At 41.6% G+C, this 17,111-nt stretch overlaps 1 protein-coding gene across 1 annotated transcript; it reads left to right on the forward strand.

The window, feature by feature from the left end:
• Positions 1-6,094: 6,094 nt before the first annotated feature.
• Positions 6,095-17,037, forward strand: AKIRIN1 (akirin 1). Its single transcript, XM_027059601.2, has 5 exons — positions 6,095-6,446; positions 10,989-11,129; positions 13,440-13,574; positions 14,782-14,853; positions 15,512-17,037. Exons 1-5 carry the CDS (start codon positions 6,227-6,229, stop codon positions 15,520-15,522), a joined length of 579 nt encoding a protein of 192 aa, XP_026915402.1. The 5' UTR covers positions 6,095-6,226; the 3' UTR covers positions 15,523-17,037.
• The last annotated feature ends 74 nt before the right edge of the window (positions 17,038-17,111 follow it).

A 17,111-nucleotide genomic window follows, 5' to 3' on the forward strand; every position in this document is an offset into this window, starting at 1 on the left:
TTTGAGTTCTCCCATAATTTTCCATTTTATTTGTGATTTTCTTTCCCTATGCTTATATTACCCATATATTTTTCTAATATATAAAAATACCGACTATTTGCCTTACAGAGATACTTTCTTGCCCCTTCGTTTCCTTCCCTTCTCCCCAAAAGATAAGATCTTTTAGAATACTTTTATTTCCCCATTCTCCACTCACATGAAAACTTTAGATGGATTTTACCACTTCTTTCCTGACTCCCACTCCAATTCCTAGGTCTTGCTCAGATAATTTGGTATTTTTTTTTCAGGCTATTATTAGAATTTCCTGGGGTGCCTGGCTGACCCAGTTGGTAGAGCATGTGACTCAATCTCAGGGTTGTGAGTTCGAGTCTCATAGTGGGTGTAGAGATTACTTAACAATTAAAAAAAAAAGAGTGATAGGCATTGAGGAGGGCACTTGTAGGGATGAGCACTGGGTGTTGTATGTAACCGATGAACCACAGGAATCTACCCCAAAATCCAAGAGCACACTTTACACACTGTATGTTTGCCAATTTAACAATAAATTATATTTTATAATTTTTAATAAAAAAAGCAGTTCACTCTGCAGTATGTTTCTTCAATCTTAATAATGTTTTTAGCCTTTATATTACACAGTTCCTGATAGTTTATTAATAGCCAGTGGATATATATTATATATTTCCAGGTAGTCTATTAGTATCCAATGGATCACCAATGGATACTGTTAGACGAGGGAGTTCATGGCACACAAAACATGGCTAAGAGGAGCTCAGTCAGCAAAGCATGTGACTCTTGATCACAGGGGTTGTAAGTTTGAGCCCCACAATGGGCATAGAAATTACTTAAAAATAAAATCTTGGGGTGCCTGTGTAGCTCAATCAGTTAAGCATGTGACTTGGGCTCAGGTCATGATCTCATGGTGAGTGTGAGCCCCTGAGTCAGGTTCTCTGCTGTCATTGCAGAGCCTGATTCCAATCCTCTGTCTCCCTCTCTCTGCCCCTCCCCCTCACTCATGTATGTGTGTGTGTGTGTGTGTGTGTGTGTGCGCTCTCTCTCAAAAAATAAATAAACATTAAAAAATAAATAAATAGGGTGCCTGGGTGGCTCAGTCAGTTGACTGCCTGGCTCTTGATTTCAGCCAGGTCATGATCTCACGGTTGGTAGGTTCAAGCCCCGTATGAGTCTCTGCCCTTACAATGCAGAGCCTACTTGGAATTCTCTCTCTCTCTCTTTGCTCCTCCCCTTCTTTGTCTCTCTCAAAATAAATAAACTTTATTTTAAAAAGTAAATAAATTTTTTCCATGTATTTATTTATTTATTTTGAGAGACAGTGTGTGTGTGCAAGCACATGTGCAATGAGGGAGGGAGAGGGGCAGAGAGAGAAAGCAAGAGAGAGAATCCCAAGTTGAGCATGGAGCCTGATCTCATGATATCATGACTGTGAGATCATGACTTGAGCTGAAATCAAGACCCAGTCACTCAACCAACTGAGACATCCAGGCACCCCTAAAAATAAAATCTTTTTTAAAAATGGCCAAGAAAAAAAAATGGCCAAGAATTCCTACCCTAGAGAATCCCAGCTGCCCTTGTAACTTCAATTATCATTTTGACACTAATGACTCTAATTTTTCTCTGGCCCAGACTTCTGAATCCCAGACCCACAGATTTATACACACACTCTCCACTTGAGAATCACACGTGATGCTTTAAAGGAAACTCTAACTCAACATATCCCAAACTACACATTTCTTCCCCTATACTTACCTGATAAAAACTGTCTCAGAAAACGGCACTGGGAAAACTAGAAGCTTAGTAGTCATACCTGAGTCCTCATCTCGGTCACCTCTGTGCCTAATCCTCACCAAGATCTGTTCATTTTACCGTTATTTTTATTATTTTTATTTTTCTAAGTTTATTTATTTATTTTGAAAGAGAGAGCACAAGCAGGGGAGGAAGAGAGAGAGGGAGAGAGAGAGAGAATCCCAAGCATGCCCCACTCTGTCAGCACAGAGCCTGAGGCAGGGCTAGATTCCAGACTGTGAGATCCTGACTTGAGCTGAAATCAAGAGTCGGTCACTTAACTGACTGAGCCACCCAGGTACCCTTATTTTTAATATTTTTTTAAAGTTCATTTGTTTTTCTTAGGGATCTCTGCACCCAACATAGGATTTGAACTCATGACCCTAAGATCAAGAGTTGCATACTCTTCTGACCTAGCCAGCGAGGCATCCTTATTTTATTTTTCTTAAGTAGGCTCTGTGCCTGATATGGGGCTTGAACTCAGGACCCTGAGATCAAGAGTCTCCTGCTCTACCTACTGAACCAGCCAGGTGCCCTTGTTCATTTTATCTTCTGAACTTTGCTCAAATCAGTCCACTTCTCTCCATAGTTTGGAGATCATTGGTGACTTTACCTGTTTTAGTGGAATGGGAGGGGCAGAAATCAGACTGATGTGGGTTGGTGCTTGGTGGGTAGGAAACATGTAAAAGAAGACAGCAAATATAGACAACTCTTGAAAACTTTAGGCAAAGAATTCTGGAAGATTTTGGAAGATGGTATCCTTCTTTCCTTTCACTCCCATCCCCAACTTTAGTCCAGCCATGCTCCTGGGTCAGACAATTACTGGCACCAGTAAACAGAGCCCAAAACCTATTACTGAGCGTTCACAGGGTGAATTAGCAAAGAAATACCCGCAGGTGGGGATATGAAAGAATTTGCCGGGACGTAAAAGATTCCTTGTAATATTATAAATTTTTTTTTAACATTTATTTATTTTTGAGACAGAGAGAGACAGAGCATGAACGGCGGAGGGGCAGAGAGAGAGGGAGACACAGATCGGAAGCAGGCTCCAGGCTCTGAGCCATCAGCCCAGAGCCCGACGCGGGGCTCGAACTCGCGGACCGCGAGATCGTGACCTGAGCCGAAGTCGGATGCTCAACCGACTGAGCCACCCAGGCGCCCCTCCTTGTAATATTATAAAACTAATACTGCAAGGCATGAAAATGGACAGATAAAATAACCGTTTTACTGATTTCCATCCACCCCTGCTCTCCTTCAACCGGTTCTCAATACAGCTGCTAGGAATCTTTTCAAATGTAAATCTGATCATACTTAAACTCTTTTGTTCCCACCACAACCCCTGAAGTGGCTTCTCACTGCTCTTAAGATAAAGGTTAAAACATCTCTGGGCCGCCAATGGGGCATTAAATGATCAGGCTCCTGTCTTCCTCATCAGTTTTTTATTCCCTGACTCTCTGCATTCATGCTCTGTACCACAGCCACTTGAGTCTTCTTTTGGTTCTTCAAATACATCATGGTCTTTTTTATAACAAGATATTGGATATGCTGTTCCTTCAGCTTTGGATGTTCCCAACCTGTCTTTGCTTAGTTGATTAGCTCAAATATCCCTTCTTCAGGGAAGTCTTCATTAGTCTCCAAGATTGGTTAAGATGTCCGATGTACTCTCTCATGATATTCTCTCCTTTTCCTTCATAATCCTTGTCACACTTTGTGATTATATATTTGTTGTTGTGATGATTTGAGTAATGTCTGCCATCTCCAACAGGCTGGAAGCCCTAGGAACCGTGTCTCTTTTCATATCATAGAAGCCTCCACCATGATAGCATAGTGCTGGTAATTAGTAATGTGTGTGTATGTGTGTGTATGTGTATGACTGGTCAAGTGACTGGATATGCAAAGCAATGTAGACCTGGACTGTGGTGACCTCATGAGACAGCACACTGGGTGGCCGTCAGAGTACCCCATCTGCTTCCCTCAAGGATATCTCTCTGTTTGGGCCACTGTCAACTGCAACTTATAATAGATATACCACCTACTTGTTTGGTTTCTGAATCATCTGAATCCACCCTCATTCAGCAATGTGGACTATCAACTTTCAGGGACAGACAGAACAACCCTGAAATAATTACCATTTATTCATTCGACCAATATTTATTCTGTGCCTACCCCTACTGTATTTAAACACTGTGCTGGGGTGGGGAAACACAGATGAATGAGGCCTGCTTATTATTCTCAAGGAATTTATAGTTTTGATGCACAAATATGTAAACAAATTATAACTTCCTGTTTTAAAACACTAATCTTACAAGGCACGCTCAAAGCTTTAAAGGATCACAGAGAAGAGACTGATTATCAAAGCATTCAGCAAAACCCTAGCTAGAAAAAGTGCTGTTAATGATGACTCAGGGGACACACTTTTTAAACATTCTAAGCTCTAACTTTGGACCAGTTTAGACCACAGAAAACAATTTACTAGGACACATTAGACAAGCCCCTTAAAAAATAACCATCACTAGGTTGCTTTTATGTCCTTGGCTTTTATTTGGCATAACAAGAAATGTCTGTTTGAATCTTGCTTTTGCATTTATTGTTCAAATTTTGATTACTTTATTATATCATTCACTGGTTCCCAATAAGGTCGAATGAGCAACTACCTTCAGAATTAGAATTTTTAGGGGTGTCTGGGTGGCTGTTGTTTGAACGTCTAGCTCTGGATCTCAGCTCAGATCTTGATCTCAGGGTGGTGAGCTTGAGCCCCGCAAGGGGCTTCACACTGGAGGTGAAGTTGACTTTAAAAAAAAAAAAAAAGAATATTTAGCTATGGCAAAAAAATCTATGGTCTGTCTTCTCTGATGCACTAATTCCTTTTAGATGCCATGTACTATGTTTTCATTTTTGCCCTGGCAGGCAGAAAGCTCAGAACTAAGTTTCACATTCAGTCACAGACATGTTTAACTTCAGGCTGATTGCGATCTCTTTTTAGTTTGGCCCTAATGTTTTATTTCTAGTTTTCTAGCCTATGGTAAACCTTCCTTATGTCTTTAGAAAAAGAGATGGGATAAAATATAACATCTGTTATGCTCAGTCATCTTAGAATTATTTCTGCTATTTGTGAAAGATAAATTAAACAAAAAAACACTTAGCCTATGTTTGGATCTTGAGAAAAGCAACAGAATAAGGACAAAGAATGGGACTGAGGTAGCATGCCCATATTTTCCAACTCAAATCTTGGGGCACATTGATCTGGCATCTGGCTGGCCTGTTAGAAAAGAGTATCTGAAACTTGGGACCGTTTTCTGGAAAACCCCAGGCTATGTTGAAGCAGACAGATCCCAGGAGGTATGGCCATTATTTAATGTATATGAATATTTATAGGAAGGTTTTAACCTTTTTTGGATCAGAGCTTCTTTGGTGAACAGTTGAAAGCATTTGACCTGCTTCCCAGTAATACATAAGCATATTCAGTTTCTGAAAGCGAAACCCTCTTGTTGTCTATGTGCCTTTCCAGAATTTATCAAAAGCACTTTACAGCTGCCACTGCTGTAAAGAATTCTCATGGCCCTGAGGAAGCACTGAGCTACCAGGTCAGATGCGGAGAGACTGGCAAATGAGTAACCAGCTTAAATTCTTAATACTCTGACACCATTCTAGGATGATTTAAGCCAATGGGTTTTGTTTGTTTTTAACTATTTTGAGTAGCAGACCCCTTTGATGAGCTGAAGATACGGGTCACGTATTCCAAAACACACACACACAATTTTGTACACAATCTCATGGGATTGGTGGACTTCCTAACGTCCATCCTCAGGTCTCAAGTCATGCTTAAATGAAGACTTCCTGGACTCGGGAACGCCCTTGAAGACCTTTCAGAAGGCCCCTCTCTTCCATTATGGGGACCAGAGCGGCCTAGATAGGTTTAAGTAGAAGGACGTTTACTGGACTCGGAGACACCCGACCCCCGCGCCCTCTCACCGGCCACTCCGAGCTCTCCCCTCCCCCACGCCACTGCCGCGCAGGTGCGAAGAGCTAAGGGGCCACCCCGGCGCGACGGCTCGAGGAACTGTGGGGGGACGCCGGGTGGGGGTGGGGGATGATGGGACCCCGCGAGGGGCGGAGGCGGGGGCGGGGGCCTTCCCGAGGTTGCTTGGCGACCCGGCTCTCCGCCCAGACTGTTCCATTTCCTCAGCGGGAGGCGCCGGGGGCCGGAACGTGGCTGACGGGCCTCCCAGAGCGGACCTCTTCCGGCTTTTCCCCCTCTGCCGGGCGGTGGCCAGGGCCCGTGACGTCACAGGAGGCGGGGCCAGCGCCGCTGCCGGGTGCTGAAGGCGCCATTGGAGCCGGCTTGGCTTGCGAGCTCCGCTGAGGAGCCGGAGGTTGGCCTGCAGTTGCCTCCGCGTCCGCTCCTGGTCCCTGGCCCCTCGGCGGCATGGCGTGCGGGGCGACGTTGAAGCGGCCCATGGAGTTCGAGGCGGCGCTGCTGAGCCCTGGTTCCCCGAAGCGGAGGCGCTGCGCCCCTCTGCCCGGCCCCACTCCGGGCCTCAGGCCCCCGGACGCCGAGCCGCCGCCGCTGCTCCAGACGCAGACCCCACCGCCGACTTTGCAGCAGCCCGCCCCGCCCGGGAGCGAGCGGCGCCTTCCAACACCGGGTAACCTGCGCTGCGGGCTTGGCAGGAAGCCAGGCCCAGGCATTTTTGGGGGGGGGGGGCCGGCTCTGGGCGCTGGGCTCATTCACCCACAGACCCCCTCTTTGCCCTCGGAAACGGGAACTGGGGTGCGCTGGGCCTTGTCGCTTCCGGGGATGGGAGACATCCGGGAGGGGTGGTGGGGCCACAGTGTCCGTTTTCGGTTTTCCTGGGGCTGGAGAGACTAAAGGGGTGGGCAGAGGAAGATGGGGATATCCCTGGCCGCTCTGGGCCCTTCCCGTGCGCGAAGCCCCTCCTGCCTTCGCTGCCCGGGCCTGCACAGAGCCGCCCAGCAGATCCAGTGGGCCATGGAAAATGGGATTCTCCTCACGAAGCCGGCCTTGAGGGTGGGGGTTGGGGGCGGGTTCCTGGGAAGGGGCCTGAGTGCGTGCTGTTCACTGTACTGTAGCTTGGAGGGAGACCTGATTTCCTGAAGTCTTTAGGGACCGGAGGCTGTCGCAGAAGTCATGGAATCCGATTTGAACCTATTTCTAAGGGACTGGCCGTGTTTTTTCTAATTGTATGGCTATTGCCTTGTACCATATATGGCTTGAAATCGGCAGGTCGTTAACTAGAATTTGTTTGAGAATCCTTAAACATACAGAGATTCCAGAAGCAGAAATTCAACTATCCGTAACAGAGGCTCTCTTTCAGTCAGGATTCCACATTGGCCAGGGAAAGGGAAGAGCTAGTGTGACTGTAAAGTTAGGACAACCCCTCTCCTCCCCTGCCCCCCCCCCCCCATTGTGCAGGAATAGAGGGGAAAGTGCATCAGAATTAATATGTAGCAGTTTTAAAGGGCTCCCGGAGATGGGGGAGGGTCCTCAGAACTGGACTTGAGCAAAGTTATTTCTTTGTGTGTGTTTTTCTATTCCTCAAGCATGAGCAAAACCTTAGGACCGCCTTAATATCATTCTTTCCTTACCCCTTTTCAGTTACCGATGCCTTTGGGCTTTATTTCCTTTTTCCTCTGCATCTCCATAATGCAGATTTCAGGCCCTCATCCTCTCACAAGATTCCTGCAGTTGCCAGGCAAGCTCTCCTAGACACTGCATCTCTCTCACGTTCACCTTTCTTTATCCCGGCATTCAAAGGATTTATCAGCTATGTCTTACCTAGACTTCAACACATTTTTTTTTTTCCAAACTATGCTTTTGCTCTGTTTTAAGTCTTCCATCCATTACCTGACTATCCTTGCCCCACAAGGAACTCTGTTACACTTTAAATTCCCTGATCACTTACTATTTGGAAAGCCCTATGTACTGAAGGAGATAATGTTTGCAAAAGTTTTTTTGTGAAGAGTCCTTCAAAATCAGGGGACAAAAATGCCCACTTGAAGTGATATTTTTTGTTCTGCTGTTCCTACAGACACCAAGAATAGTCTGGATTTCTCTTCTGCAAAATAGAATTAATTTTTGGATCTCTCTTCTGCAAAATAGAATTAATACTTGCCCTGTCCTCATGGATTTTATGCAAATATCTTATTTCTTCTAATACTACCCTTTAGACTAATTCTCCTGTAGTTCACATTACAGCAACTGTTTAGTAAATGATTATGGAATGCCTTTGGAAGCTTCAGTGTTGCAGAGTGCAGTAATGGGAGTCCATTTTTATCTTAAATTTTAGTTTTTGCATAGATCATGCAAACTACCTTCTTGGCAATTTATATTAAAATATCTTAAAATATTTATTTGCAAAGATTGATCAGTTAAATTCCTTAATGCTCATTGGAGTATGGTTCTGTCATGAAAGAAAGTATGAATGATTGATTATATGATGCTTTGCTTAAGTGAAGGATGCCTTCTGCACTGAAAAGGAAGAATGGGGGGAGGAAATTTTAAGTATTTATTTATTTTGAGAGAGAGAGAGAGAGAGAGAGAGAGAGAGAGACAGCAAGTGAGGGAGGGGCAGAGAGAGAGAGGGAGAGAGAATCCCAAGCAGGCTCCTCACTGTCAGCATGAAGCCTGATGTGGGGCTTGAACTCAAGAACTGTGAGATCATGACCTGAGCCAAAACCAAGAGTTGGACCCTTAACTGACTGAGCCACCCAGGCACTCCTGCTTCACTTTAAAGAAAAGATAAGTGTCATAGCACTTTTTGTGGAAAAGGCACATAAAATTCTTTTATTGCTTAAATGAGCTAGGTGGATACCAGACATAGGAGGGTGTTGCTAACCTGTAAACATGGAGTGAGTCTAGGTGCAGAGCAATTAATTGATCAAGACTTGAGAGTTAGAGAGTAAATATCCAGATTGAGGTAGCATTTTAGCTGGGTCTTTTTTTTTTAATGTTTATTCATTTTTGAGAGAGAGACCGAGCATGAGCGGGGGAGGAACAGAGAGAGGGACACAGAATCCGAAGCAGGCAGGCTCCAGGCTCTGAGCTCTCAGCACAGAGCCCAATGGGGACTTGAACCTGCAAGCCTTAAGATCATGACCTGAGCTGAGGTTGGATGCTCAACCGACTGAGCCACCCAGGCGCCCCTCAGCTGGGTCTTGAATAATGTTGGGAAAAGAAAGATACCCACATTTCAAACAAAGGGAAACTGAGCAAAGGCCAGAAAACGTACAAATTAAGGATAATGTAATGCAACTGGGTTATAGTGGGAGATGGAACTGGAAACATAACTTGGGGCCAAGTCTGGGAAGGCATGGAATTCCATGATAAGAGTTTGGATTTTGGTCTGTAGCAGCTAGGAATCACTGTAGAATTTTGAGGATGGGCTTAGTCTGATATAACCTGGAAGCATAACCTCAAATAATAATAGGAGGCAAGAATTAAAGTTAACTATCCACTGTTTTGTTTTGTTTTTTTTTAATGTTTATGTATTTTGAGAGAGAGAGAGAGAGAGAGAGAGAGAGAGAGAGAATCCCAAGCAGGCCCTGTGCTGTCAACACAGCCCGCTGCAGGCTCGATCTCATGAACTGTGACATCATGACCTGAGCCAAAATCAGCAGTCTGATGCTTAACTGACTAAGCCACCCAGATGTCCCTAAAGTTAACCATCTGCTGTTAAAAAGAAGTTTGCATTTTCTTTTTTTTTTAAGTGGCCTTCTTGGAGAGAAAATCACATCTACTTCCTTATTTTTCTTCTCTGCATGCCATGTTTCAATTCTTGGATATGCTAGTCCTTTAACCAGCCTAAAAGTTGTATCTTTCCATTTCTTCACTTCGCCATACAGGAGGCACTTAGAGGTTTATCAAAGACCTTCTGTTCTCATGAGCATTGTCCTCATACTTGTCCTTTCTTGTTTCAAGTCTTCACAGTTCCTTACATCCTTGTATTGAATCTGGCAAGTATATGCTGGAGAATAATACGTTCTAAAGATGAAGTGAAATCTTAATAAATTCAGGGGACTTAAAATATGAACTTCATAGCATTTTTAAAGGAAAGTTTTGCTAATCCTACATTGTGTGTTTAGGCTGAGGGTTAGTGAATTTAGCCGCATGTAGAGCTACTTTAAGTTTGTGTCAATTCCTGGGCTGTATGTACTGTCACTTGTTATTAGAAGATTATTAAAATCTTTGATTTTGATTTTCAAAACTTTATCAGGTAGGCATTTAACATTTATATTGAAGAACTAGGCTAAAGATCCTGAATGACTTTTCCAAGGTCATAGTCACATAGCTAGGAAGAAGCAAAATGGCATTATTAACACTTAATCTCATTTAAAAAATAAAATTATAGCAGAGTATACATTAGAATAACATGAGTAGGGTGGCGATATGATTTTCTGGGTTTTGTGTTTGATAAAGAGGCTTTATTATCTGGAAAGTGGATACATATTCTACCACAAAAACGAAAAACTTGAAAACCACCTCCTTCCAGACTCTTTGTTGTCTCTAGGAATGTACTTGAAAGTGAATTTGTGTGTCCTGGATTCCCTTCAATAGCATTAGCAAATTTGGTTCAGGACTGCTTTGACTCAGAACAGTAATCTGAATCCTATCAAATATTGCCTCCTAGGATCAGAAAGTTCTTTTCTAAGCCCTGATCATCAATTCCAAGCAGTACATCTCAGGTCTTCCCATGGTCTGTGTCTGGGATTTCTGGTGTCCTCTCACCCAAAGATCTTGAGTCCCAATTGGGGCAAGAGTTTCATTTTTAGAAGGCCTGTGTAAGAGAATCCCCCTAATATGCTAGTTTGTAAAATTGTGCAGCTTAATGGAGATGAAAAGTAGCTCCTTGTTAGGTGAAGGATGAGTTTTTTTTTATTTTGCTGTAAGTTGTACTCGTTAATCCTAAAGCAAACAGCAGATCTGGTCTTCACTGTCACAGGAAGACAAGCAAAGGGAACTATCTGGGAGCCTTATGCTAAAATAGCTGCTCTTCTGTGTATTGTTAAAATAGCAGTAAGAGGGCATACTGTGGGAGTTCTAGGAGGAGTACTTTATTCAGTATCGACATTTTTCTTGCTAATATTAATAACATGGGGGAAGAGACAAGAAGTTTGAAGAAATGGCACAATAAAGTGAATGCTCAAAAAGTGTGTTTCTTTTTTCTTAGAACAAATTTTTCAGAACATAAAACAAGAATATAGTCGTTATCAGAGGTGGAGACAATTAGAAGTTGTTCTTAATCAGAGTGAAGCTTGTACTTCGGAAAGTCAGCCTCATTCTACAGCACTCACAGCACCTAGTTCTCCAGGTAAGCGAGTATTAATGTGGACAGACCATTTAAGAGTTTGTAAATGGGAAAAAAAAACGGTAAATGCTACTTCAAATGATGGTTTCCTAATCCAGAATTGATTTCATCTAAAGCAATAAAATTGGTACAGTGTATGCACTATATTACTACTTATAAATAGTTTTGAAACCATAGAGTCATGAAATTGGAAAAAAACCTTAGGTTGATTTGATTTGGCTTCTTTCATCCACCCAGTGCAGAAGTACCCTCTGTAACTGCAGTGTCTAATATCATAGTCATTACATTAGCCACATGTGGCTGTTTTAGATTTTAGTTAATTAAAATTTAATAAAATTTTATCATGTAGTTTCTTGGATGCAGTAGCCACATTTCAAGTGCCGAGTAGCCACGTGTAGTTCTAGTATTAGCACAACTATGGGACATTTCCATCACTGCACAAGTTTGTGTGACAGCACTGCCCTATAACATTGACAGGTGGTCAGAGAGGATGTGCTCAAAAATAGAATCTCAGGGTTGGAGAATCTTCATGGTCACATAGTTCAACCATCAGTCTTGCCTGCCATATCCCTGCAAATAGTTAACAGGCTAGTGTTCAAACATCTCCATTGGTGGTAAACTCTGTCCTATTAACAGTAAAGGAGTTTTTCCTCACAAAGTATTCTACTTTTTAATAGTTCTGAGAGTTAAAGATTACCTTTATTAAAAATCGTCTCCTTACAGAACACAAATTGTGTTGACCAGGACCTAGGGAGAGAGAGGAATAAGAGGGGAAAAGCTTAATAGGTAAGGGGTGTTTCTTTCGTGTGGTGGAAATAGTTTGAAACTAGATAAATGTCCCAAAATTGTTACTAAATGACACTGAATTGTTCACTTTAAAATGGTACATTTTATGTGAATTTCACCTCAAATAATTTTTGTCTTATAACCCAAAGGTTCTCAGAACACCCTTTTAAATTGCTCTTGTACATTCATGAGTGGCAGAATTTTCTTTTTCTTTTTTTTAATGTGTAATTATTTTTGAGAGAGACAGAGAGGGTGCAAGCCGGGGAGGGGCAGAGAGAGAGGGAGACACAGAATCTGAAGTAGGCTCAGGCTCTGAGCTGTCAGCACAGAACCTGACGTGGGGCTCAAACCCACAAACCCCAAGATCATGACTTGAACCAAAGTTGGACGTTCAATGGACTGAGCTACCCAGGTGCCCCATGAGTGGTAGACCTTTCAGTGGTAATAGTTAGCAGGTCTGTCTTTAATTTTCTTTTGAGATTTTAGTAATAGAATTTTGAAGTAATAGAATATGTTATGGGTGCAGAAAAACAATACAGTGATGCCTGGGTAGAACTTTTGGTCAGGTTTCATTTGTAGAGAAGAAATTTTGGTTTTGGTTTAAGTAAAAACGACTTGTTTCAGAGTGTTAAATGGCTCATAGATTAAGTGGGCTGAAGAAACTGATTCTAGGCAAAACTCATAACTGGGCTACCAAAGGAGCTGCTGTTTTTCCCAGGATCAGGAACCCAATTTCCATGTTTTCTAGCATTCCAGTGGATGTTTTGGTTTCTAACTCCATCTTAAGAACATTTCACTCTTCTCTTCCTAGATTCAAAAGGGATCAAGGATGAGATATATAGTGCTTAACTGTCTCCTTCATTCATACGTCAGTGATTTTGCTAACATTTTTTCATAGTGGGCAAGTCACTTGGTCTCCTAAGCATCAGACTCCTAGCCATTTCTTTTCAGAGTCACCTGTAGAACTTAAAAGGTAGCCAGGCCCTAACCCAGAATTAAATCAGAACGTGTATCTTTTTGTAAATTCTATAGGTAATTATGATGCACTGCCTCACTTAAACAGAGGTCTAGATAATCTCCAAGGGTTTGGGTAGCTCTGTGAATCTGCTTTCTCTAATCCAGAGTAGAGGCTTTATATCAACTTTTCGTTCTTGTTCTTTACCAAGTGAGCATTGAATATGGGCTTACATTGTTCCTCCTGCTTCTCAATTTACCTTTGGCCTTACTTTGTAAAACTAATGGCAGAAGTTCAGAGAATTTTATGAAAATATTCCATGTAGAGTTGTGAAAAATAACGTTTTTCTAAACAGTTTTTGTACCTTAGGACTGTTTGCATAAAGTTATTCATTCTGAGCCTTAGAACTAGAGTGTACTGTTGAGACTGGATTTGTCTTGGGGCACCCAGCTGGTCAGTCGGTAGAGCATGCAACTTTTATTCTCGGGGTTGAGTTTGAGCTTCACATTGGGTGTAGAGATTACTTAAAATCTTACAAAAAAGAAACAAAACTAGGTTTGTCTTTTGGCCAGGTACCTCCTGGATGAAGAAGGACCAGCCCACTTTTACCCTCCGACAAGTTGGAATAATATGTGAGCGTCTCTTAAAAGACTACGAAGATAAAATTCGGGAGGAGTATGAGCAAATCCTCAATACCAAACTAGCAGGTAGGCTGAGGTAGCGGCTATGCCATTGTTAATAGGGTTCAGTAAATAAGGTTTAGTTAAATGGTAACTTAGAAAAAGAGCTGGACCTCATGTTAGAAGGTTTAATGAGTTGTGAATATTGTTACTCTCTGGTGATTCTAAACATTTCATTTATACTTTTATGGAAAGGCTTTTCATTTATATTTCTGAAATGAGATAAACTAAGCTTTTCTTTTGAAAATTTTCCATGTAAATAAAGGTGTTAAGTAGATTATTTGGGTTAACCTCCTTACAGGTGGTTGGGAGGAGTGGAGTATAGTCCGTATATTCAGACTTCTGGTGGGAGTCACTTGGTGGATGTGGGAAGTCAGACATCCTGTGATTCCGAGGTACATTAGAGTGAAGTTTGGAAAGCACAGCTCAGGTTAGAACAAAGGAGTTGATAGTGATGTCAACAAGTAGAGCCTTTTGTGAAAGGAAGATCTGAATCAGGAATACAAAGTAATACCCATGTAGTGAAAGGGGACAATGTTGTGATCAGAGAGGTTTTAGGCAACAACTTCTTCCTGTAACAGTATTATTTCCTAATCTGGTGACCTATATCCTACATGGTTCCTCAGAATGTTAGAAACTCTGCCTTATATTGAGAACTGTTAAACCAACTGTTGGTTTAACAACAAAGTTAAATGGGTTTCTTTATAGTTGAACTTCTTTGATCCTTTAATATACTAATAATGTATATTAGAAGCAGCTCCAATATATCATTTCCCTTCTGCCCTCACCCCCAAATCGTTCAGTTGACTCTGAGTCACTTCTCTGTTCATGGAGTTCCCCTTTATTTTTTTTAATTAAATTAATTAATTTTTAAAAGTTTATTTTATATTTTTGAGAGAGCACATGCATAAGCAGCAGAGGAGCAGAGAGAATCCCAAGCAGTCTCCATGCGGTCAGTGTGGAGCCTGACATGGGACTCTATCTCACAAACTGAGATCATGACCTGAGTTGAAATCAAGAGTCAGACTATTATAGATGATTAGTGACCAAATGTAGGAGCCAGAGATTTGGCTCTGGGATCTAAGAGGAAGTAACACACCTCAGTGGCTGTTACAAAGGAGAGTCTGAGAGTAGATAACTTAAACTGGGAAGCTAGCTGTGATCCTGACATTTGATTCTTGAAAAACCAGGGGAGAATTTATTGTTACAGTATATACTGTCTTTCCCCTTACAGAACAATATGAATCTTTTGTGAAATTCACACATGATCAGATTATGCGACGATATGGGACAAGGCCAACAAGCTGTAAGTATTGTCAAGTTTTTCTTTGAATTTTCCAAGACTTCCAGGAGCAAGATCTTGATACTGAATACCTTGTCTCCTGAGAGCAAAACCCCTGTGAAGCTAAATATTAACTAACATTAAAACAGAAAATGTCTAGCACTGTGTAAAGCCCTTTAAATCCTCATGGAGTTTATTTAATATACAGTAAGGGAGGAACTGTCATTAGCCCCATTTTATAGGTAAGGATAACACTTAAAGAGGTTAAATAATTTGTTCAAGCTCATAAAGCTAGTAGTTCAGCCAGGATTGAAACCTAGGTAGTCTCACTGCAATGCCAATCTGTGTGTTACCTGGCTTTTCCTGCAGAAAGATAGTTTGAATTGTTAATTTATGGAAGTTAGTTCCTTAAGGTAGCTTATCAAGTGTGTGGTCAGAATTTCTTAATTCTAGACATCTTGGAACTACTGGTTACTCAAAGCATAAAGTAATAAATAGCTGTATATCTAAACTGAAGCTGAGTCAGGTTTCTTAAATTCTGGAAAACTTAGGACCTTTTAAGTGTTGACTTGTGTCTTCGTGCCGTTTATCACATTTCCCATTGGTTAATATTTTAAAAAGCATGACACTATGTTTTTAGTTTTCTTAAATAAACTCTTTTGTTTTTATTCCTAATTTATAGATGTGTCCTGAAGCTTTCTTGCATATCTGGGTACCAGGTTTGACCTCAAGAGATGGCTGCTGTACACTTTTTGCAACTGGTTTGGTATCACATTTCAGCTCCAACTTTGCATCCTGAGAACACTTAAACGTTTCTGCAGGTCCATTTTATACAACTTGAAAGACCTTAAAACTTTCTGGTTGCCACAAGCATATCTTTCTTTTCTGCTCATCCAATAAACAGCTGTGCCCTACTGTGATAGATTTTCCAAACAAAAATACCTGGAGCAGCAGTTTAGCAAAATATGCCCTCACTGGCACTCAGCAAATGGAGATTCCCCAAGCACAGTTCTGTAAGAAGTGTGTGTGTGAGTGTGTGTGTGAGTGTGTGTGTGTGTGTGTGTGTATTTTAAGTTATTATTTGTATTGTGCAAATTTTTTTGATCTTGGGGATTCTGGCTGTGAATTTGATGCACGACAATTATGGTTAAAAACATTTGCTTGGTCTACAGAAGATCATTAATGTTTTGTGACCATATAAGTTGTAATGGTGGATTGTTTTATGTGTAGGTATTATTGTTAAATACAGGGACTGTTTCCAGGCACAGAATATGAATCATAAGTTAGGATGGACATTAGATGTGATTATGATGACATAGCAAAGGTCTGTGGTCCTAGGTCTACAAATGCGTGGTGAGGAATTAGGACAAACTGGAGACGGGCCGTTTGACATGTGGACTCTGCCCAGCCGTGTTGAAAAATATTGACTCCAAGCCTTAAAATACCCACATGGAGTCTGTGCTCACCTCATTCACACAGACAGCTCCCTGGACACTGAACCTCTAAAAAGAAAAAGTCTCCCCTGGAGCAGGAGCATCAGGGTTTTCTTGGGAGCACGACACAGGTGAGCACGGGGCTGGGCCAGCCCCTGGTGGCACTGCTACTTGGGAGGAGCCGCTTTGCCTTTGAATCGGTTATTACAAACAGAATTAGGATCCTTTGGTCAGGTTCCCCCAAATTCTTTTTAGGAGGTGACCACGTTCAACTGCTTGAGCTTTGTTTTGGCAACCCCCTGCCCAAAGTTGCTTACAGACTGTTCTTCACCTTGTTCCGAGACCGAGGAACAGAAAGTAGCCTCTGTTTTGAGGAGGTGGAAGTTAAGTATACATTTATTTTTTACTGTGACTTGTTCAGGACCACATTTTACAAAATGCCTTGTTTCCTTTATCATTGTTTCTGGAAAGGAGAGTTCTATTAAAATTGTTTTAGTTTGAATATAGAATAGTTTTATTAATTAGGGCTTATTTTGAAAAATTCTGAGTTTAATTCAAATGTACGCCAGTACCTTCCAAAGTAAGGTAATATTCAGAGACAGTCGTTCTGATCAGATGGCTTAGAGAAATTCTGGAATATTCATATTCGAAGATTCCTTATTAATGAATGTCTTTGACTTAAATCTAACCAAAAACTGCAACATTATTCTTTGTACATTTTCATTATATAGTGTTAACAAGCTTAGTTGCAAACAAATAAAATACTTAAGCTATTTGTTTACCTTGCCTTCTTAATACTGTGATAATGTTTATTAATTCAAGTAATTTATGGGAGGCTGCTATAACCAT

The sequence above is a fragment of the Acinonyx jubatus genome, chromosome C1 (genome assembly GCF_027475565.1).
Source record: "Acinonyx jubatus isolate Ajub_Pintada_27869175 chromosome C1, VMU_Ajub_asm_v1.0, whole genome shotgun sequence".
Classification (NCBI taxonomy): domain Eukaryota; kingdom Metazoa; phylum Chordata; class Mammalia; order Carnivora; family Felidae; genus Acinonyx; species Acinonyx jubatus.